This window comes from Tursiops truncatus, chromosome 5, assembly GCF_011762595.2.
Source record: "Tursiops truncatus isolate mTurTru1 chromosome 5, mTurTru1.mat.Y, whole genome shotgun sequence".
NCBI lineage: Eukaryota > Metazoa > Chordata > Mammalia > Artiodactyla > Delphinidae > Tursiops > Tursiops truncatus.
Window position 1 is genome coordinate 104,566,441 of NC_047038.1, and position 22,837 is coordinate 104,589,277.

Sequence of the window (22,837 nt, forward strand, 5' to 3'; positions counted from 1 at the left end):
CATATTTAACATTTTATTTTTATATTATATTTTATATTATTAATATTTATAAAAACAATGTTATTTTAACATTAGTGAAGCCTTCATATATCTATTTCAAATAGAAGCTCAGATACCATTTCCTTTCATAATTTCCTATAAGCTAACAAATGCATCTTTGTCGTCTTTTCATTGTTTTTTGCAATCAGGATTAACAACTCTTACAAGAATCAAAAGCAAAACCAAAGCCAAAACAAAAATCCCAGCAAGTGTGCTCTTTACAGCATTTTCCTGGGTTTTTTTGGTATGCAAAGTGAAACATCTGTTGTTAAATTTTTTAAGTGATTTTCTTAAAAAGATAGCAGGTTATCCAGGTTTGGATCAGGAGAATATGTTTTAAACAATGCTTTGAAGCAGTCTCTTGATAATGGTATCAAACACACTAAATTTCTTTCTTCTCTGGGTAACATAAGTTGCATTCCCAAATCCTTTTAACTCAGATTTATAGAAGCAAAGTGTTGAGTTTAAATTAAGTAAAATAGTTGATTGGATTTTTCCTAATTTATCTCATTCATTAGTACTGGGTAAATACTATACATTATGATTAGCTTAGTTTTAGTTTTTCTTATAAGAATACATACTCTGACTGAGAAAGCAAATATGTGTGTATGCATGTGTCAATTAAAAGAAGATGCAATAATATTTCCCTTCAAAATGTAACTGAGGAAAAGTTTATTTTAATCATCTGGGCAGGGTTTTATTTTAATGATGTCAGGTTCTTGCTGATTTAAAAAGACAGACAATGTTAAGACAACTAAAAATTTTTTTTCTTTTGAGGTAACATTATATTATCTTCATTTTCAAGCACTGACATTACATCAACTAGCAATAGAACCATTATTTAATTCCCAGAAGTTTGTTAATTTTTTGTTTCTTCTAGCATATTATAGTAACTTATACAACATTAACGTGAAAGTTCCCTTGTAAGTCTAACTGTTTTTCTACTCTGACAGGCATTCTTGCCATCACCAACAGGAAGGTGGAAGGAAATCACTAGAATTTATACTCCATGACACCAGACACTAAACATTCATTCCACAAATAGTTCTTGAGGGCCTCCTATGTGACAGGCAGTGTGCTAGAAGCTGGGGATACATTGGTGAATAAAACAGACCATAGTAGGCATTTGATAAAAAATCGTAGAATGAATGGGTGAACAAGCCTTCATTGAAACAGGCTTCAGATTCCAAGATCTGATAATCATTTATCTGCTTTAAGTTTTACAGATGATGAAACAGAGACTCAGAGAGGTTAAGTAAAGTACTCAAGGCATACAAGTAGTAAGTACTGGTAGCAGGACTTGACCCATGTCTGTCTGACCAGACAGTTCATGCTCTGTGCCTGTTAGACCATATTGCCCAACAAAATGCAAACATGATAAAGAATTAACCTGTACCTTTTTGGTTTGCTGTTGTCGTTGTTTTGGTCAGCTCTTTTTCTTGAGACTACAGTGTCTCAGACAGGCACTCCCATCCTTAGCCTTTATTTTCACTTACATTTTCACTGTAATATGTGGGTGTGGGCTGGATATTCATGTCTGTGTGAGAGGCATGGTTGATGCAGTGAATAATAACTATGAGTTTCTTTAATTCTACTTCTTGCTAGATTTTTTATAGAGCTATACTAACATTTTAAAATGCCTAATATTACAAAGTAAATTACCATGTTTTCAAAGAGAAGAAATGCATTTACAGAGATTCTGCTCTCTAAAATACTTAAATTTTTAAAAATGTTGTTGTCATTGGTGGAGGAGAAAGGGAGTACTATTTGTTCAGTTATGTTTTTAGATCAATAGTGCAGGGTTCTTCGAATTAGCTGATCCTCTTATGTAAGTCAAGGGCAGTAAATCAGTGACAGAAAAAAACAGAAATTATCTGTCCTGCCCAGCAGCTCTCTGGCAAGAAGGGCAGACTTGCCAGCACTGATTGTCAAGCATTTGTTGTTGATACTTTTACAATTCAAGTCAGGTCCAGTTATAGCACACAAGTCAATTTGTGTTCATCCAATATTTATAGAACACCTACTTTGTGCTAGAGGCCAAGGATACTTTGGTCGCCAAGATAGACAAAAGCCCTGTCCTCATGAAGCTTTGTGTCTAGAGGGGAAGACAGAAAATAAAAACTACTTATCTGTGCTGAACCTAAGACCCTGTGCTGAACCAGGAAAGGTGAGGCTTTGGGAACAGTAACTTAGGGACCCTAACCTCCTTCCAGGGGAAAAATGACTTGAAAGGAAAAGGCTTTTGGACTTGAAACTTGTGGTTTGAATGACTGTGTGGTTTATATCAGACACTGGCCACATGACAGGTACTTGACAAATATCTGTTGAACTAGTTTGTGAACATAGAATGAGTGAATGATTGAATAAATAAAATGAAATACTGATTCTCTTTGTCTAAGAAGGCATAGGTTTTGAGAACCATATTAAATCATTGTTAGTCTCTGTATGTTTTTTTTGTCTTACCCTGAACCACAGTATGAGAACCACTATCCAAGGGGAAATTAATACTGAAGAGTTGGAAGCCAGCTTGGATCAGAGCTTGATGGGCAAGCCTGAGACTAATGTGACAGTGACAGCCATAACTGGTTAGCATCTGCAATGGGAAAGCACATTGCAGGGAAGAAGGGTAGGGCTAGCTCTGTCTCTTATGGAAAGTCTCCTTCTATTGACTTGGTAGATATCAGTTTGCTTTTCTTACGGAAGCTGATACCACGGCAATAAGGAGAAAAATAGGACATTTTCTCCTTCAACCCAATGCCAATCACAGGAGCTAGAGAAAAGACAGAGATGCTCTTTTGCTTCTGTCACATTAGACTCAAAACCACAAAGGGTGTGACCAACACCAGTTGGAGTGCTGCTCCCTTCTCTTGGAATGACCCCTAAAATGCAGGAGTGGGGCTCCAGCAGTCCTGTTAGTATTGTGATACCCTGACCCTCTAGCCACAGGTGACTGAGTACCCAAGCTAGCCCTATCAGCTTCTCTCCCCCAGTTTTATGTTTGCAAAGGAAATAAGCAAAGGAAATAATTAGGTTGATTGGCCTGAGGTCATATTCATGGCAGCATTCTAGAGAGAAAGCCTACCAACTTCAGCAGCAGGAGCCACCAAAACTTCCAAACTTGATCATCTGATTCTTCTGCGAAATCTGAGACACCTGATTGTCCTTTTAAATAGTACCCCCATTATTTTTTGGTAAGTTAATGCAGGGGAGTACTATTTAAAAGGTAAGTTAGGGCTTCCCTGGTGGTGCAGTGGTTAAGAATCCTCCTGCCAATGCAGGGAACACGGGTTTGAGCCCTGGTCCGGGAAGATCCCACATGCCGCAGACCAACTAAGCCTGTGTGCCACAACTACTGAGCCTGAGCTCTAGACCCCGTGAACCACAACTCCTGAAGCCCGGGCGCCTAGAGCCCATGCTCTGCAACAAGAGAAGCCACCGCAATGAGAAGCCCGCGCACCACAACGAAGAGTAGCCCCCGCTCGTCGCAACTAGGGAAAGCCCGCGCACAGCAACAAGAGTCATGTACCACAATGTTCATTGCAGCTCTATTTACAATAGCCAGGATATGGAAGCAACCTAAGTGTCCATCAACATTTGAATGGATAAAGAAGACTTGGTACATATATACAATGGAATATTACTCAGCCATAAAAGGAAACGAAATTGAGTTATTTGTAGTGAGGTGGATGGGCCTAGAGACTGTTATACAGCGTGAAGTAAGTCAGAAAGAGAAAAATAAACACCGTATGCTAACACATATATATATGGAATCTAAAAAAAAAGGTTCTGAAGAACCTAGGGGCAGGACAGGAATAAAGAGGCAGACGTAGAGAATGGACTTGAGGACACAGGGAGGGGGAAGGGTAAGCTGGGACGAAGGGTAAGTGAGAGAGTGGCATGGACTTATATATACTAATAAATGTAAGATAGCTAGTGGGAAGCAGCCGCATAGCACAGGGAGATCAGCTCGGTGCTTTGTGACCACCTAGAGGGGTGGGAGGGAGATGCAGGAGGGAGGAGATATGGGGATATATGTATAGCTGATTCACTTTGTTATAAAGCAGAAACTAACACACCATTGTGAAGCAATTATACCCCAATAAAGATGTTAAAACAAAACAAAACAAAAAACAAACAAAAACAACAACAAAACAAAGACCCAACGCAGACAAAAATCAATTAATTAATTAAAAAAAAAACTCTAAAAGGTAAGTTAATTAGTGGCTGAGATAGCTTCTGGGGTTTGCTGAACTATTTCAAAGGGAAAGTTAAGATCAAATGTTTGGGAATCAAACTGAGTTTTTAAAAAAAGCATAAATCACACATCGGAAACAGAAGCTGTATTTTCACACAATGCAATAAATCACTTAAAGTGATTAAGTATATAGTACCAGTAGTAAAACTCTGTAGAAAATAAAAACGTTTTATTTGGAGTATTTTATAACATTCATTTAAAAAATCTTTCACTATTTAATAAAAATGTCTTAAATTAAATTAATAGTATTTTCTGTAAAATATGCCCAAGATTAGATTAATGACATAACAGATATTTATAATTTTGAGTCTTCTGATCCAAGAATAAGGTATGCATTTTCATTGATTCAAATTTTCTTCTTTATGTCCCTTAAGCTTTTTTCATATGACTTGCATACTTTTCATTTATTGTTATGAGATTTTCCCCCATTATATATTTTAACTGCATACATAAAAGCTATTGATTTTTGAAAGAGAATATAGAGATGTCCTATATTGGTGAGTAAAAAAAAAAATTAGCTTAACTAATGAAGGGAGACTTTCCTTAAGATTTGTACTATTGGTTTCACCCAAACAGACTTAATAATATATATTAATAAAGTATTCACCATGTGTGCTTTTGGGAACAAACCTCCTACACTTATGAAGAGCAGCAGTGACCCCTACTGCTCAAATAAGGCAGCTCTAGGTGTCAGCCAGGACAGGGATTCTTTTTTTTTTTTTTCTTTTCTTTTTTTTTATTGGAGTATAGTCGATTCACAATGTTGTGTTAGTTTCAGGTGTACAACAAAGTGAATATGTTATAAATATACATATAACCACTCTTTTTAAGATTCTTTTCCCATATAGGCCATTACAGAGTATTGAGTAGAGTTCCCTGTACTATACAGTAGGCCCTTATTAGTTATCTATTTTATATATAGTAGTGTGTATATGTCAATCCCAATCTTCCAATTTATCCCTCCCCCTTCCCTGGTAACCATAAATTTATTTTCTACATCTGTAACTCTATTTCTGTTTTGTAGATAAGTTCATCTGTATCTTTTTCAGATTCCATATATAAGCGATATCATACGATATTTGTATTTCTCTGTCTTACTTCACTCAATATGACAATCCATGTTGCTGCAAATGGCATTATTTTGTTTTTTATGGCTGAGTAATATTCCACTGTATACATGTACCACATCTTTATCTATATTGCCATAGATATATTAGAACCTTGCTTATCTTTCTATAATTTTATTGCCCTTTGCTGGTCATGTTCTTTTGTATAGTTATTTCTATCTATAGGTAAGGTATACTCTGATTTATTTTCCCAAGTACATATTTTATAATTATGGCATTTCCTTGCAAGGCCTACCATCAGTGGCCACTGCTATAGAAAATCAATTCGTAAGGCCAAATTTACAGTCAAATTCAGAGATGACTGTATTTTCAAATAGAAGGATGGTCTTAATTTTTGTAATGAATTAAAAATTAATTCCTAAATGAGATGATCAATTCACATTGCTATACTTTTGATAGATTTTTCTCCCTCTCAAAGTATACACAACATGCTCTGGTGACAAGATCTGTGGAAACTGACTATGGTTAAAGAACAAGCAGAGTCAGTAAAATGCTTGTCTATTCAAGTTTGCAAATGTCCAGTTCCATCAATTTTCCTTCTTATGTGGAAAAATAGGCACGACTGATCACAAACTGCAGATTTTACCTGGGTATAAAACAAAATGCCAATCCTTTGGCACCAGTCTGTATACACACAAAAATGGCTAAAGTCTTCAGTTGTGTTTTTCTTCCACCAGCTTTGACAAACTGTACCCTGGCATTGTTGAAGCCACATTCATCATCAGACAACGAGGAAATGGCCAAGAGTTATGCCATTGTTGGGATATTGAAAAAAAAAAAAAAAACTATGCTGGCTGAAAATAAATTTGAGATTTTGCCATATGCTGTTAAAGCCAAAATCTTTTGCAAAATTTCTCAAATTGAAACCATTCCGCAATATTCACTCAACAAGTGTTTCATGGACAGTGTAAGTGGAATTGTTTTTTAGGCACCAAGACTACAAAGATTTCTAAATGCTTCCAGCCAAATTGAGCCAAGTAGCGGAATCAGGCGACAAAAATCACGGAGGCGACCCCCGAAGAAGGCAAGGAGGGGTTAAGAGCCTTCGCGCTCTCCGGACCTTCCCTAGAACTGACTGCTGAGGTTGTCTGAAAAAAAAGTATTAAGATTCCAGAGAACAGAGTGCAAACAACCACAGCCCTAAACCAAAATATTTAAGGCTGAGAGTAAGGCAGAAAACGATATTATCTCAAGATTTCTGCAGAAGCGAGTAAAACCTTTACTCCCGCGATTCCGGCAGCTTCCGCCCCGCAATCTCGAAGCTCCGCCCCACAGGCGGCCCCCGAGGAGAAAGGCCCGCCCTTTGGCCCCAGACTGCCTGCGGCCCACCAGCGCGCGTGCGCAGAGTCTTACGTCACATCCGGCGCCAGGACGCCCGATTCAGGAAGGGGCCGAGTAGTTGTGGCGGCGGTTTCTGTCCAGTTGGTTGGAGTTTCATCCTTGCTGGAGCGAGTGGGTAGACCGCGGCGTCATGGTCGAGGTAAAGTGACACTTGGGTGCCCAGGGGCCATCTGTTCTGGATTATTTTTCTTTGGCGGCGGGCGTGAGGGATCGAGGGTGCTGGGAGTCAGGGGAGAGTAGCGGCTGCGAGGGGAGGCTGTTTGGCCGAGGCCGGGTAGTCTCTTAAGGTTTTTAGGGAGGCAGAGAAGCCGGATGAGAGCACAAGTTGGAGGTTCTGTCTGGGCGGGAAGCCTGAGATAATTCCTCCAGTTTTCATTTGGCCCTTGGGCGCTTGAGCTGGGCACTGTCCTCTGAGGCGGAGTTTCTGTCGATGTTCGACCATTGGTACTCGCTGCCTGCTGGGTCGAGTCGGTGATTCTCTGTCTTACAAAACTGGCGGTCTTCTCTGGTCTTCATTTTTTGTCTTACTAAAGCTCTTCCCCGGGAAAACCTGCCATTCTTGAATTTTTGCATTTTCCGCTAGCTTGAACAACTATTAGCAAGCCTTGTTCGTTTTATCTCAAAATTCTTGACTCTTGTCCAGGCCCACTGCCATCACCTGAATTCAGACCACATCATCTTCCACCAACGCTGATGCATTAGCTCTTTGGTGGTCTCCTTGCTTCTGTTTCTGTCACCCTTCCCCCACCCCCAGTAAATTGATCAGTTTAAAACGTAGGATGTTCGAGCTTTTCTTGCTTAAGACCCTTTAGTGGGCCTATGTATCTAGAGCAAAAATGCAGACCGTTGCAATGGTATAAAAAAAAACTTATCTGGATCTTGTCTATCCTTACAACCTCGTCTTGCATCATCAACCCACCCTTTCACCAAACATACACAGCTGTACTGCAGGTTCTGGCATTATTTCGGTTACCAAACGCCTTTGTATTTACATGGGCTTTTCTCTCTGCTTGGATTGTTCTTACCTCTATTTTGTGCAAGGCTAACTCCCTCTCTGCTTAACTGCCACCTCAGAGAGATCTTTCATTACCACCCTAAGGTCTTCCTCTGTCCTGGGTCTCAGCCCCCTGCTTGTTTCCTTCATAGCACTTATTAAAATGTGGAGTTACTTTGTTTGTTTTTATTTGCCTGTTTCCTCTTGAGCACAGGGACCGTGGCTGCCTTTCATCATTCTGTTGTTAGTTTCTAGCACAATACCTGCCACTCAATTAGTAGGAGTTCAGTAAATATTTATTGAGTAAATGACTAATCTCAGGCATCACTCAGCTGGTATACCTGGGGCTCTGGCCCAAGAGGAGCTTCTTCCTCTTCTCTGAACTTGACTCCTATAGCTTGCTACAGATAGCTGTGGTGAGTGGTACAAAGCTTTTTACATATTTAAACATGTAAAGTGTATAACTAATTTCACTTTAATTTAGGTTATGGTATATATAATTTGTAGCTAGATATGTAATTATACTCTTTTGTTCTAGGAGGTACAGAAACATTCTGTGCACACACTTGTGTTCAGGTCATTGAAGAGAACCCATGACATGTTTGTGGCTGATAATGGAAAACCTGTGCCTTTGGATGAAGAGAGGTAGGGATAGTTCCTTTTCAATTGCTAGAATATTTCAACTTATAATATTGGGGGAAGAGAGCAGGGAGAGGGGAAGGTTTAAAGATTAGTAAGTAATACTAACTCATAGGATATCTATTCAGTAATGAGTGGTGTTTGGGCATAATTTAAGCTGAGTTAACTTTATTTTTTTTGGCCTTATCTTTTACAGTAAAAGTCCCATTAATTAATTGCATTTTACAAATACCCAGTAATTAGGAGAGTCCCTTTTAGGCGTTATATTTTATAATCAATCACTTTGTATGTGCTTTCAGCTTCCTGCTGCTCTCAGAGCCTTGCTGAGCTGAAATTGTACCTGGCCAGTACCTCTACTCCCATCTTTTCTCGTTAGTATGATGAAGATTTTTGAGTGGTGGCATATTTTTGGTTCTACATCTCCAGCTCCAGTCTGGGATTGCATTATGTGCAGTGTTCCTTCTTTGTCCTTTACCCTTCTTTAAAAATCTACCTAATTCCTCAAACAAGCATTTATATTTAATTTACCAAGTGGACTATCCTTAAAAGTAGCATAATAAGTGCATTTGTTTCTAAAATGCTGAGTTAAGTACTTGGATTAGTTTGAACTAATCTTTCTAGGTATATCCAGGAAAGGTTACTATAGAAGCTTTTACTGTATTTTTATATTTAGACATTTGAAGGAAAGTATACTGACTTTGAGGTTTTTTTTAAAGGATATATTAGTTTCTATATATTTTTAAATGAGTTAGACCTTTGATAAACCAACATGAAAGTTTTTATATAATTGGTTAACAAACTAAACTATTACTTAATGGATGCTATGTGGTAGATTGTGAACAAAAGTGTGGAAATGCACTTGGAAATTTTTTAAAATATTGTTTAACTTTAAAATCTTAATAGTAACTTTTTCTACATGATTAGGCAAACTTAAGCTACTTAAATACTTGTTTTCTGGATATCTGTGAATATATTTACATTGGTGAATATATTTAAAGTACTCAAAGATACATTTTTATGTTTATAATTTTTAAATAGTCACAAACGAAAAATGGCAATCAAGCTGCGTAATGAGTATGGTCCTGTGTTGCATATGCCTACTTCAAAAGAAAATCTTAAAGAGAAAGGCCCTCAGAATGCATCAGATTCATATGGACACAAACAATATCCTGCCAATCAAGGTGAGTATGGCATTGTTAGAAATGTCAGGATTTATATGTGAATTTTAAAAATAGAAAAATGAAATGTCTTACTAGTGCTTCTTCTGGAAGGACTTATTAGAGCCATCCCCTATTTAACAGCTTGATTTCCTCATTGGAGTAGTGAGTGAGATTATTGGTTGGTGGATTTTTCCCTTATAGGAAATTAAAACAGTGGTATAATGATGGCAGAAATTCTTAGGATATGGAGATAGTCATAGTGGAGACTAAAGGAAAAATTCCTAACCTGTGGGGAATTTTTCTTTCATCTATCTGTTTTGGCTATAATTCAGAAAGATGATATTAAGTACTAAAATTGTAGTGAATAAAGATAATCCAAGATTCCACAGGAAAACCATTTGTTTGGAAGATAAACCTGAGTGGATTATTACTTGATAAGATGACCTCTCTACACACCATTGCTATATAGCAAATGTACAAGCTTTCTTGACACCACATCAGCAAATGATCAGAGAACTACCTGTGAACATGGTCTTCAGAAGGCAAAGCAAAAATGATCAACTTACCTTATTTCTGAGGCTTGGGCTTAGTTGGGAAAATTTGAGATATCCAGTTGATAATTTAATATTATTTAATTCATTAAAAGACGTGATACTTGTATATAAGATAATTTTGCCACAGATGAATTTTCTCTCTCTCTCTCTCCCTTTTTTTAATAGGACAAGAAGTTGAATATTTGGTGACAGGTACACATCCATATCCACCAGGACCTGGTAAGTAGCTGTTATATTTGAAAATGTCTTATTGTCACTTATATTTCCATGACTGAGCCAATAATATGATTCCCATTGCCTGTAAAATATAAGATAAGCTCAATAACCAAGCATCCAGGCATAGCTGTTTAGATGATAATTAACTAAGTTTCACATGCATTCATTCAGCAAACATTCTTAACCACTTATTTTTTTTTAGGCACTGTGCTAAGAATTCAAAGACAATAAGACTGCTCCAGGCTAAGACAAGCTTATTACCTGGAAGTTTAGTCGGACACATAAATATCACGAAGCTTATAAAAGTGTTAGAAGTGTTAGTATAGAAGCAGGTATGATAGAAACATATCCTGGGTGTGTTGTATGTGAAGAGGAATTAGCACACAAATGGAGTGGCCAGTATAACAGGGTGGAGGACAAAAAGCTTAGTATATCCAGGTTCTAGTAATTTTAGAGGACGGAATTCACCATATTCAAGTATAGATGAATTGGTGCTTCTTGTTGTAGGAATTTACATTTACCCTTCGAAACATTCTGTTAGTATTTGGGGAACTGCTTAATTTTTATATTTGAAGGTAATATCCCAAGATAATAGAAATTTAACTTTACTATCTTGGGCTATGTTAATATTAAGCTGTTTTGATTAAATATATGAGACAAATTTGAGATATATGTTGTTGGGCAATATTTATTGTAAAAGAATTAGAAACAAAAGACCTACAAAATGTAACAAAAATTTTTGTAATATCACCACCTAGAGATAATCACCATTACCTTTTTGTTATGTTTTCCTCCACTATTTTATTGTAAATGCATGTAAATGGAAGCAAAGATAGATACTAAAAGGAGTTGATTTTTTTTTTATTTCAACAGGGGTTGCTTTAACAGCGGACACTAAGATCCAAAGAATGCCAAGTGAATCAGCTGCACAGTCCTTAGCTGTGGCATTACCTACTTCTCAAGCCAGGTAGGAGATACTATGCTTCTAAATAACAAAGATTTTGAAAGCATGGTTTACTGTTCACATTTTTTCTCATTTTTAAATTTGTTTCTTTGTAGTTACGTATTGTATGACATTTTCCTTTACCAGTGCTTACAAAAATTTAAAATATAGAGTCAGTCCTGCAGAACACCTGACTGGAGACATTAAGTACTTAGAATATGGTGTTTCTTTTGCCTCAGGGTTGATGCAAACCGTAGTGCACCTGCTGGAGGTGAATACCGACACCCTGGGGCTTCTGACCGGTCACAGCCTGCAGGGGCGGTAAGTTGTCTGTGTCAAATCACATCACACTGTAGGTTTCTAACTTTAACATGTTGCCTATTTCCATTTATTCCAAGATTCTTACCTTAAATATTAATAAATGAACATTTTCCTTGGACTTGTTCAAGTAAATAGCGGCCTGAGCTAGTTGCTAATATTTCATAGCCCTAAAATTTAAGTTGCTAGTGGATTGACAGAATAATTTAAAGTTCTGTTAATTCTGTGTCTACTTGCACGTTGGACATAACATTTATTTTGATGAAGATAATGTGATGATGCTCTTTATTACCCACTATTAAAAATGCAAGCATGGTTATTCTGAAGCTTCTATTAGTACGTGTTAGATACGAAAGTGTTTTTTTATTAAACTCTCATTTGGTTTGTACGGTTAGAGTTGAGTGCTATTAGTTGAGTGCTATTATTTCTGTGTATGTGTATCTGCATTTTCTTCTGCGTTTTTTTCCTGTGTATATAAATGTGTATCTTTTACAATCTTACAATCTTTACAGTCTTACAAATGAGCATTTAGAAATATATTATTTGTTTGTAAGTAAATGGCAGCTACTGTTGTTATTGGTGAAAGTAGTTATAGAAAGAATAACTGAAAACATGCAGTTTGCTTTATTATGCTGTTACTTGAAGTGAGTGCAGTCTTTACTTCCTCAGTTTATTATGCAGTTGCTTTGTGAAGTGAATGAATTTGTAGTCCTCCTACCAGGGTCTTTAGCCTCCATTCACAGCATCTGCCCCGGCTTTCTGCCTCCTTAGGATATAACATAGGCTTCTTGAGGGCAGTAACTTTACAAACTTTTTTTGGACGGGTGGATGCTATCAGTATATGGTTATATCAGCTAGTATACCCTTTAAGATAGTATTGAAATACTTTTGTGGGAGATAAATAGAAGGAACTTTCGGTTTCTCCTTTGTAGTATGAAATCAATAATGTTAAAATATGACAAAAGCAACGGTATTAATCCACATATATTTACTTAAATAATAATGGGAGCTTACATTTAGCATTTACTTCATAAATGCTGTTACAGTCTTCATAATAACTGTATGAGATAGTTGCTGTTATTTCCATTTTACTAATGAGGCACAGAGGTTACATAATTTATACCCAGGGTCATTAGCTAGTAACGGACAGAGTTGGGTTTTGAACCCGTGCACAGTGATATGTGCTCTCAATGTTAAGGTTCTGCCTCTCTGAGATTTTTTAATTGTTTTTTAAAGTTAAAATTAACATACGGAAAATATAGTTCTGATTGGAAGTCTTAGACTCATTTTCTAGGTATGCAGATATTTTTCAGATATCTTTTTTTCTTAAGGAAAAAAACTTTCATAAATCCCTTTGACTTTCCATTTTTGAATTGATAACATGAAACATTAGGTAAGATATCTTTAATAATTAATCTATTCCATATCTAGGTTGTTATGGACAGTGGCAATGCCAAGAACTCCGCACTGATGGCTAAAAAAGCCCCTACAATGCCGAAACCTCAGTGGCACCCACCGTGGAAACTCTACAGAGTGAGTGAATCTGTATATTATTCCACTACATGAAACATGATCACTGCTTTCCAGTTAAACAAGAGCCGAGGAATGGAATAAGGAGGAAACAGAGTGAATATGAGAGCTGGTAGAGTGATCTGAGGTGGGGTGGAGGGAGGGGCTTAGACAGTATCTTAAAAGATACTTTGGGAAGGAGACTTCATTAAATGGAAGCTATACTTGTATATTGTATAAGATACAGTATACAATATTGATAGAGGCTACTAAATGGAGAGCAGACAAAATAAATTTAGGAAAGTGTTCGAGGTGTTCTATGCGAAGGCCAAAGAGAAAATCCATACATCAGGACATTTCTGTGGCCCTACCAGTTATCTTTTTAATTATAGTAAATTGGAATGATTCAAAATGTACCAAATCTAAAATAAAATGTAAATAGTAGGAAACGTACAGCTAGACAAATTATCATACCTTAGAATAGACTCCCTTTTGGTGTATAGATCTAACAAATCTTAATATATATATGAATTTGGGTAACCACTACCGCAATTTGGATAATAGAAGTTCCATTGATTCAAAAACACCCCTGTGCTGTTTTCTTATAATCATATCCTTTCTCACCCCTGCCAACCATTCATCTTTTTTCGATCACTGTAGTTGTACTTTTCAGTTGTATCATATTTAACATAAGTGTGATGAGTTGAAATTGAATAAACTTTAGCTTCTGTGTAGTGAGCCTGCTCATTCTACCTTTTTAAATACAGGTGATCAGTGGGCATCTTGGCTGGGTTCGATGTATTGCTGTGGAACCTGGAAACCAGTGGTTTGTTACTGGATCTGCTGACAGAACTATAAAGGTAATAAAGAAGGAAGAAAAATGTAAACATGATTTTGTGTTTGCCGTGTAATTTTAATGTTTTATTTCCTCTGGTGGGAATTGCTGTTCTAGTTCTCTGATTTCTTAGACCCGAGTGTGGAGTAAAATTTATTATCTATACCAGTTAAAAGTCCCAAATAGGGCTTCCCTGGTGGTGCATTGGTTAAGAATCCACCTGCCAATGCAGGGGACATCAGTTCAAGCCCTGATCCGGGAAGATCCCACATGCTGTGGAGCAACTAAGTCTCTGTGCCACAACTACTGAGCCTGCGCTCTAGAGCCCACGAGCCACAACTACTGAGTCCGTGTGCCTAGAGCCCATGCTCTGCAACAAGAGAAGCCACCGCAGCGATTAGCCCGTGCACCACAATGAAGAGTAGCGCCTGCTCACCACAACTAGAGAAAGCCAGCGTGCAGCAATGAAGATTCAATGCAGCCAAAAATAAATAAAATAAATAAATTAAAAAAAAAGTCTCAAATAAATATCTGTTTGAAAAGTGGTATTTAAGCAACAGTTTTTTTTCCAAACAGTACATGCTGACTGTTTACAACTAATTTCTTCATATTTTTTTCTCCTTCTGGTTACAAAATTAAAGCATGCTTATCTATAAAAAATGTGGAAAATGTAAAGGAGTATAAAAGAATATAGACCCAGGGCTTCCCTGGTGGCGCAGTGATTAAGAGTCCGCCTGCCATTGCAGGGGACCTGGGTTCGAGCCCTGGTCTGGGAAGATCCCACATGCCACAGAGCAACTAAGCCCCCGCGCTACAACAAAGAGTAGCTCCCACTCGCTGCAACTAGAGAAAGCCTGCGTGCAGCAATGAAGACCCAACGCAGCCAAAAAGAAAGAAAAGAAAGAAAAAGAATATAGACCCATGCATAATCCTACCACTGTCATATTTGAATTTTCTTTTTAACATTTATTTCTGTGTATGTGTATCTGCATTTTCTTCTGCGTTTTTTTCCTGTGTATATAAATGTGTATCTTTTAAAAATCATGTTTGATATGTAATTTTGTTCCCAGCTTTTTTTCAGTTAATATTATGTCAAACGCATATTCCTGTCAAAAACTGAACATCTTTTTTTAAAAATTTATTTTAAGTATAGTTGATTTACAATATGTTAATTGCTACTGTACAGCAAAGTGATTCAGTTATGCATATATATACATTCTTTCTCATATTCTTTTCCATTATGGTTTATCACAGGTATTGAATATAGTTCCCTGTGCTATACAGTAGGCCCTTGTTACATATTCATTCTATGTATTATGGTTTGCATCTGCTAATCCCAAACTCCTATCTTTTCCTCTCCTGAACATGTTTTTAAATGGTTCCATAGTATTATGTCATTTAGATATTCTATAATCTATTTTCCTTCTGTTAGGCATTAAAGTTTTTTTAGTTTCCTGATTTTTCACTAACATAAGTAATGCTGTAGTTAATATGTGCCTAAAGCTTTTTCTGTATTTTAAAGTGTTTTGTTATGATAGTTTCCCAGAAAAAAGTATTAAAGGTCAGGCATTCTTGAAGTTGACACCCAAAGTTAAAAATTATTTTCCAAAATGGGTGAATTGATACTTGCAGCATGTGAGAGGATCCTTTTCAGCACATTGCTTGTGTTTTTTAAAAAATATTTACTATTGTGATAAGCAGAAGTGAATATCTAATCTTTCAAAAACTGTGTATAAAATTTATAGTGATGTTGAAGTTTTTGATACCTTTATTTGCTACTTTTAGGTTTTTTTTTTTAAGTTGATGCCATCCTTGACTAATTTAATACCTCAGTATTCATACTTTTACTATCAGTGATATCCTTTATATATTAAGAATATTAACTTTTTGTCATCTGTGCAAATATTTTCCCAGTTTGATCATGCCCTTTAATTCTCTTTTCCCTGATTTTATTTTTGTTGATGGGGTCATTTTGCAAACTTTTATATATTTTTATCTTTCACTTTTTGAAGACAGTTTTAACATCAAGATTCTAAAAATTTGCTTTGGAATAATAAAGAAGAAAAATTAAATATTTTTTGATTGCAGATCTGGGACTTGGCTAGTGGCAAGTTAAAACTGTCATTAACTGGGCACATCAGTACGGTGCGTGGTGTGATAGTGAGCACGAGGAGCCCGTACCTGTTCTCCTGTGGAGAAGACAAACAAGTCAAATGCTGGGATCTTGAGTATAATAAGGTAAGCATGAAGTTAAGGATTGGAGACATTATGGGCCCCTGTTTATCTTCCTAATTGTAGAGATTTTAACTTTCTTTCTTATTTTTTAGGTTATAAGGCACTATCATGGACATCTGAGTGCAGTGTATGGTTTAGATCTGCACCCAACAATCGATGTGCTGGTGACCTGTAGCCGAGACTCAACTGCACGGGTAAATGGAATAGAGCTGATCTGTACATATATTGCATCTTACAGTATGCTTATTTGGTCCTAAACTCATGTATTTTTTGATAGAGTATTTAAAGATAGTTGCCTTGACCCATCAATGCCCTACCTAGTCTTCATCTTCTGAGTTCTGTGGCCCCACTATGTCTATAATTGGGAGGCCCCGCCCCTGATATGCGACCTCTCACATGCCAGTCTATCACCACAGCTGTGGTCCATTAGCTGTTTCATTCAGTAGCCCCATTATACCCATTCTAGTCAGTAGGTCCCCTGATCTTGTAGCTTTTTTCCCCACTGGCTGCCTCCTATATACATTCCCCAGCCAGCTTACAGGTGATTATTTCATTTACTCACTTTCTTCATTATATTCAAGGCAGGCACACAAAGTTGTCGAGTAGATTCCCAGGCTTGCATTGATCTAGTTACCTGCCTGAGATATGAATACCTGTTCTCTTTGATGGTATGTCTGTTGTGTTTTGATAGATTTGGGATGTGAGAACTAAAGCCAGTGTACACACGTTATCTGGACATACTAATGCGGTGGCTACAGTGAGGTGTCAAGCTGCGGAACCACAAATTATTACTGGTACGATCGATACTTTTCAAGTTTACAGTATATTCATATCAGAGTGCATTATGATTATATACTTTTCATATTTACTATGACTCTTGCTTTGTGTTGTATATACAGTGTTTCTGTGTGCACTTGAAATTTTTTGTGGTAACATTTCATCCCATTGTTTTTATCTCATACTTTTTACATATCATAGAATCTTTGTATCAGGTAATGTCTGACTAGAAAATAGTGCTATTAGATACAACTAAGCATTGTTTTATAGTATCAGAATTACCGGTCTAGGAAATTAAAGTTAGAAGACAAAATACTCTCAGACTTTTAGAGCTGGTTTGAGTCTTGTTTTGCTTAAAATATGGTTAATATCATTGAATCTTCAAGACTAGAAAATAATTCCTTCCCGTGTGTTTCATTAACTAAATGATTATTAGAGTTTTTTCCTTCCTCTCCACTAGGGGATGACATCATGTATTTGTTTTATTTGTTATTCACATTTGTTCTAGTTACTCAGATGACAGTGCAACAAGCGTTTATTACATTCTTTTAAGAATTAAACTTAAAATCAACCAAATATTTTGGAACTATAGAAAACAATTAGCCAAGGGTTAATATGACTTTTATTTCATATATATATGTCTGTGGAGGAATGCTTCCAATTTTATTATATTTAACTTTCACATTCTTTTTTTCTGATTTGTGTGTATCTTGGGGATGTGTGTGTATTCTCCTTACAGGAAGCCATGACACTACAATACGATTATGGGATTTGGTGGCTGGAAAAACAAGAGTCACATTAACAAATCACAAAAAATCAGTCAGGGCTGTGGTTTTACATCCAAGACAGTAAGTATGTTTTCCTAAGTAGCTTCTCTTCTTTCTTCAGTTCTTAGTATAATACAGAAATACCAATATGAATACTACTTTGGTAGTCATTTAGCCACTGTCATTTTTTCACCTGTGCCACATATGAACATGCATTTCTTTTATTTTCCTTGCGTAGTATTTTGCTTCATGGCCTCTATAAGACAAGGAAAGCTTTCTGCATGGTGAAAATGATGTCAAATGAGATAACACGAATAAATCATGGTTAAAAGTTGCATGTCATAATCGAAGCTAATAGTAGCTATATTTAATGTTTTAGACATAAATATTATTAGGCACTGAGCTATACATAGAATAGTTAATTCTTAAGGAGGAAGTTAATATGATCAGAAAAAATAGTAGTAATCATGAACATTATAGTCAGAGTATCCCAAGAGATGGAGCATAATATCACAACCTGTTGTCTATGAAACTATATCACCTGGCACTTTCTGGTCACAAGTCATATCTTGCCTCTCCTCCTCTCTTTCCCACTCTCCCTTACCTTTATTTTCACTCTTGTCCTTCCTCCCTTTCCCTGTCTTCCTCATTCCCTTTATTCCTCCCCCTCCCTTTCTCTCTTCCTCTTGCCTCTATTTCTTTCATTTTCTCCCTTTCTTCTTGTTCTGTCTCTCTCTCCTCTCTCTCTGGCTTTCTCTCTTGCTTTCTTGAAAATAGTTACATCACCCCTTGCCCTTTATGTGAGTTTAGGGGTTTGTATGTTTATTGCTTTAGCTTAGTGTAGAGCATCGGGGAAATGAGAGGAAAATAAAACTTCAACCTAGGACTTAACGTACATTTAAAATAATTTAAAAATCTGATTTAACTTGGAACAAATACCTTGATATTTTTATCTCTTGGTATGATGATAATATTTTGCTAAAACTGCATAGATCCTGACTACACATGCAAAATACAACCATAATCAGATTTTATAAAATCCACCATTGTATTTAACTTGGTTTACTTTATCATTAATTCTTTATCTCATTTCAGTTACACATTTGCGTCTGGTTCTCCAGATAACATAAAACAGTGGAAATTCCCCGATGGAAGTTTCATTCAAAATCTTTCTGGTCACAATGCTATTATTAATACACTGACAGTAAATTCTGATGGAGTGCTTGTATCTGGAGGTAAAATAAGATTTTTATGATAAATATGTTTTAGTCTGTCATTTTTTTCTTTTAGTGAGTAAAATTTCTAAGTCATCACACCTAAGTATTATAGCAGAACTTGCCTGTTTTAACGTTTGTTTGAATGTTCACGTGTGTTCATGCATATTCATAATGCACGTAGCGTATTTCATAGTTTAGCTCTCTTTAAGTTACCACATTGATAAATCTAAGTTAGGGGTTTATGCCAGAAATCGCCTAAAGTTTGGTTGTGTGTTCTGGAGTTGAATGTCGTTTTGTGGTGCTTTTTGAGATCTATAATAAATTCTGAATTAAGTACAAATGAAAGTAGACAAACTGATATTAAGAGGAGCTTGAGTGCCTGCATCTTATATATCTTTGTAGTAGTGACTGCAGTTACTACTGTGGTGCTTAATAAACATTTGTCAAGCTGAACTGTTGAGAGGACACCAGGTTTAACTATATCTTTCCCTTTAAGCTGACAATGGCACTATGCATCTTTGGGACTGGAGAACTGGCTACAATTTCCAGAGAGTTCATGCAGCAGTGCAGCCTGGGTCTTTGGACAGTGAGTCAGGAATATTTGCTTGTGCTTTTGATCAGTCTGAAAGTCGGTTATTAACAGCTGAAGCTGATAAAACCATTAAAGTGTACAGAGAGGATGATACAGCGGTAAGATTTCTGTTTCATATACATTGTAAAGTATAATAAAATCAGCCATGCGAATTTTGCAAGCGTTTTCTCATTTTAAAGTTACTGAAATTATCAGAAGGGAAAGTAATCTTCATAATATTAAAGTATTTGTCATCTTGAATAGTGTCTGCTCATAGGTTTCTTTATTGGTTTCATTGATGACAGCAAATCAATAGTTTTGATTTTATCTCAACGTTCCTTATTAGAGTTATTGGGAAAATCTTACACTAAGAATCACAGCAAATAAGTTGATTACTATGCAAATTAATTCTAGAATCATAAGCTTTGGTGTTATTAGAATGTCTAAATAGCAATTTTATTTAAAATGAAAAACCGTAAACTGAATTTGTAGCAAATGCATTCATCCTTTATTAGATTCAGATAATGCCAAAAGTTTGTCACTTATCTTAAAATTGTTAAAGAACTGCTAAATACATAATGCCAAGTAATATAATTTTGAATAAGTGCCGTATTTTTGTTAGAAAGGAACCTATTAAATATGAAGCAGGCCAGAAATACTTTGTTTTAACTTACTTACTTTTCTATTTTTAGACAGAAGAAACTCATCCAGTCAGCTGGAAGCCAGAAATTATCAAGAGAAAGAGATTTTAATGTGGCGTTGTCTTCATGGTGGTTCCAGTTTTGTTTGTTTTTTTTTTAGCTTGGTGTTGATGGGCATATCCAGTCATTTGTGCTCTGGCTAGGAATATAAAGCAAAAACTCACATGCTTGAATCATTGCTTTTTCATATTTTACAATGAACTGTCCTCTCCCCATGTTTTTATTTCTAAAATAAACAGTTTGAGATCCTAGGAGGTAAGATGCAGATATCAAGCATCTGTGGGTTTGTTGAACATAACTATCCTAAAGATAGAATGATTTATCACTTTTATTAAAACACACTTTTTTTTTTTTTTAACTTACAGAACTGCTTACTGTAGTAGGACATGTTTTGAGGGGAGCAGTCTTTCTTTTTAATCCTTTAAAAACTGGTGTCTGTGACTGATAATTTGGGATTAAAGGATTTGAAGCGTTAACTTCTGTATGTTTATTCCACATACAGTTTTTGAGTGCATGTTCTGTAAAGTTCTGCACTAGATACTGTTCAGGAAGTAGACAGATGAGATGCGTCTGTCTTTTCAGACAGGGGTCCCCAACCCCTGGGCCACGGACCAGTACAGGTCCGTGGCCTGTTAGGAACCAGGCTGCACAGCAGGAGGTGAGCGGCGGGCAAGCGAGTGAAGCTTCATGTGTATTTACAGCCACTCCCTGTCACTGGCATTACTGCCTGAGCTCCACCTCCTGTCAGATCAGCGGCGGCATTAGATTCTCATAGGAGTGCGAACTCTACCGTGAACTGCGCGTACAAGGGATCTAGGTTGCGCGCTATGAGAATCTAATGCCTGATGATCTGAGGTGGAGCTGAGGGGGGAGATGCTAGTACTGGGGAGCGGCTGCAAATACAGTTTATCATTAGCAGAGAGGTTTGACTGCACAGAGACCATAATAAATCAATTGCTTGCAGACTTGTATCAAAACCCTATCAGTGAGTGTCAAGTGAAAACAGGCTCAGGGTTCCCACTGATTCTGCATTATGGTGACTTGTATAATTATTATATATTACAATGTAGTAATAATAGAAATAAAGTACACAATAAATGTAATGCGCTTGAATCATCCCAAAACTATCCTTCTGACCCCATCCCCAGTCCGTGGAAAAATTGTCTTCCTTGAAACTGGTCCCTGGTGCCAAAAATGTTGGAGACCGCTGCTTTAAGACTTCCACTTTAGTAGCTTATTACAGAAATGCTGTTATAGAGGTACCAGCGAAAAGCCAGGACAACACAGAGGAAAAGCCCATTTATTTTCCCTGAGGAGGATTATGGAAGACTTCTTAAGAGTCAGCGGTGTTTGAGCTGAGCCTTGAAAGAGGTCAGAGAAGAAAAAGGGTACTCTAAGATGAGGTGTGAAGTGACAGGCCAGACATGTGAGAGGTGTGTGTCCCAGGAGTACAGAGTTGTCTACTGCAGTTGAATGAGAACAGCTGGTGGTGGCAGGGAAAGCTTATGTTTTGAGTTTCAATTGTATTCCACAAGCAGTAGGTTACCAATATAGGTATCAAACCCTGGAGAAATAACTGGAGGTACCAATGGACGTATTTGAAGCTATAGCAAGGGCTGCAGTCTCTTGTGAAGACTTCATAGAAAAGTGTTACTTAGGTTTCTGATGCCTGTGCCTCTTTCTAGCATATACCGAGTTTTACAAACCCTGTCCTTAGGATCCTGATTCCCTATCAGGCAAGAAAATTTGTCACACTTCACTTTCTACAGTTAGAAAACAAAATTACAGGAACAATCAGTTTAAAATTTGTTTCAAATTAAGAAATTATACCATAATTTTGAATAAGCATTTCCAAATATACATAAACCATCTTGCATGCTGTAGGTGGGAGTGTAGTTGTTAACAACCTTTGGGAGGGTAGTTTTCCAGAGTATATTGAAGATGCTTGGAATCTTTGGCTAACTCCTGATTAGAAATGAAATTACTAGGAAACTGCCTAATGGGAATAATCTGACAACTGTACACAGCATACTTATTTCACCTTTGTCTTTAACTAAAACTAGCCCATATGTCCTAACAATAAGGGACTGGTATAATAGATTATGGTATCTTCATGCAGTTTCCATTAAGAGTAAGAAATATCTCTGGAATAATAAGATGTCCAAATTTTACCCTTATATATAAAAGGAAGCTGTGCAAGCTTTTTTTTTTTTTTTTTGGTAGAGTAACTTGTTAATGCTCTAAAAAATACTGGAGAAGTAACACCACATTGTTATCAGTGGCTCTGTGAGAGTGGGATTATGGGAGAACTTTCATGATTGGCTTTATATATTTCTATAATGTTTTAATTTTCTATAAGCATGTATTTTGTAAACTTAAATAAAGAAGAAAACCCCACTAGACTTGCATCCCTGGGAGATTCTAATATGCCTTCTAAAAGAAGAAAAATCATAGAGGTGAATAGTATCCCAAAGCCCAGTCCAAAGGCCAAGGAGAAATTACTAGCACAGGGTGGTGAATGATAGCTCCTGTTATCCTGCGTAGCAGAACTTCAGCTATTTTGTTTGTTAGACACAAGTATCAAATTCTGAAGAGCATGAAAAAATCCATTTCCCTGCTTCATGCTGTCCTGTATTATG

General features: G+C 36.7%; 1 protein-coding gene across 2 annotated transcripts; it reads left to right on the forward strand.

The window, feature by feature from the left end:
• Positions 1-6,767: 6,767 nt before the first annotated feature.
• Positions 6,768-20,674, forward strand: PLRG1 (pleiotropic regulator 1). Of its 2 annotated transcripts, XM_033857247.2 has the most exons (16): positions 6,880-6,901; positions 8,295-8,401; positions 8,695-8,766; positions 9,434-9,576; positions 10,275-10,328; positions 11,199-11,292; positions 11,508-11,589; positions 13,018-13,119; positions 13,863-13,955; positions 16,019-16,168; positions 16,258-16,359; positions 16,857-16,959; positions 17,682-17,790; positions 18,805-18,944; positions 19,423-19,616; positions 20,190-20,674. In XM_033857247.2, exons 4-16 carry the CDS (start codon positions 9,447-9,449, stop codon positions 20,247-20,249), a joined length of 1,413 nt encoding a protein of 470 aa, XP_033713138.1. In that variant the 5' UTR covers positions 6,880-6,901; positions 8,295-8,401; positions 8,695-8,766; positions 9,434-9,446; the 3' UTR covers positions 20,250-20,674. The 2 variants fall into 2 exon arrangements, with proteins under 2 accessions (XP_033713137.1, XP_033713138.1); XM_033857246.2 differs by lacking the exon at positions 8,695-8,766 and having other exon boundaries at positions 6,768-6,901.
• Positions 20,675-22,837: the final 2,163 nt, after the last annotated feature.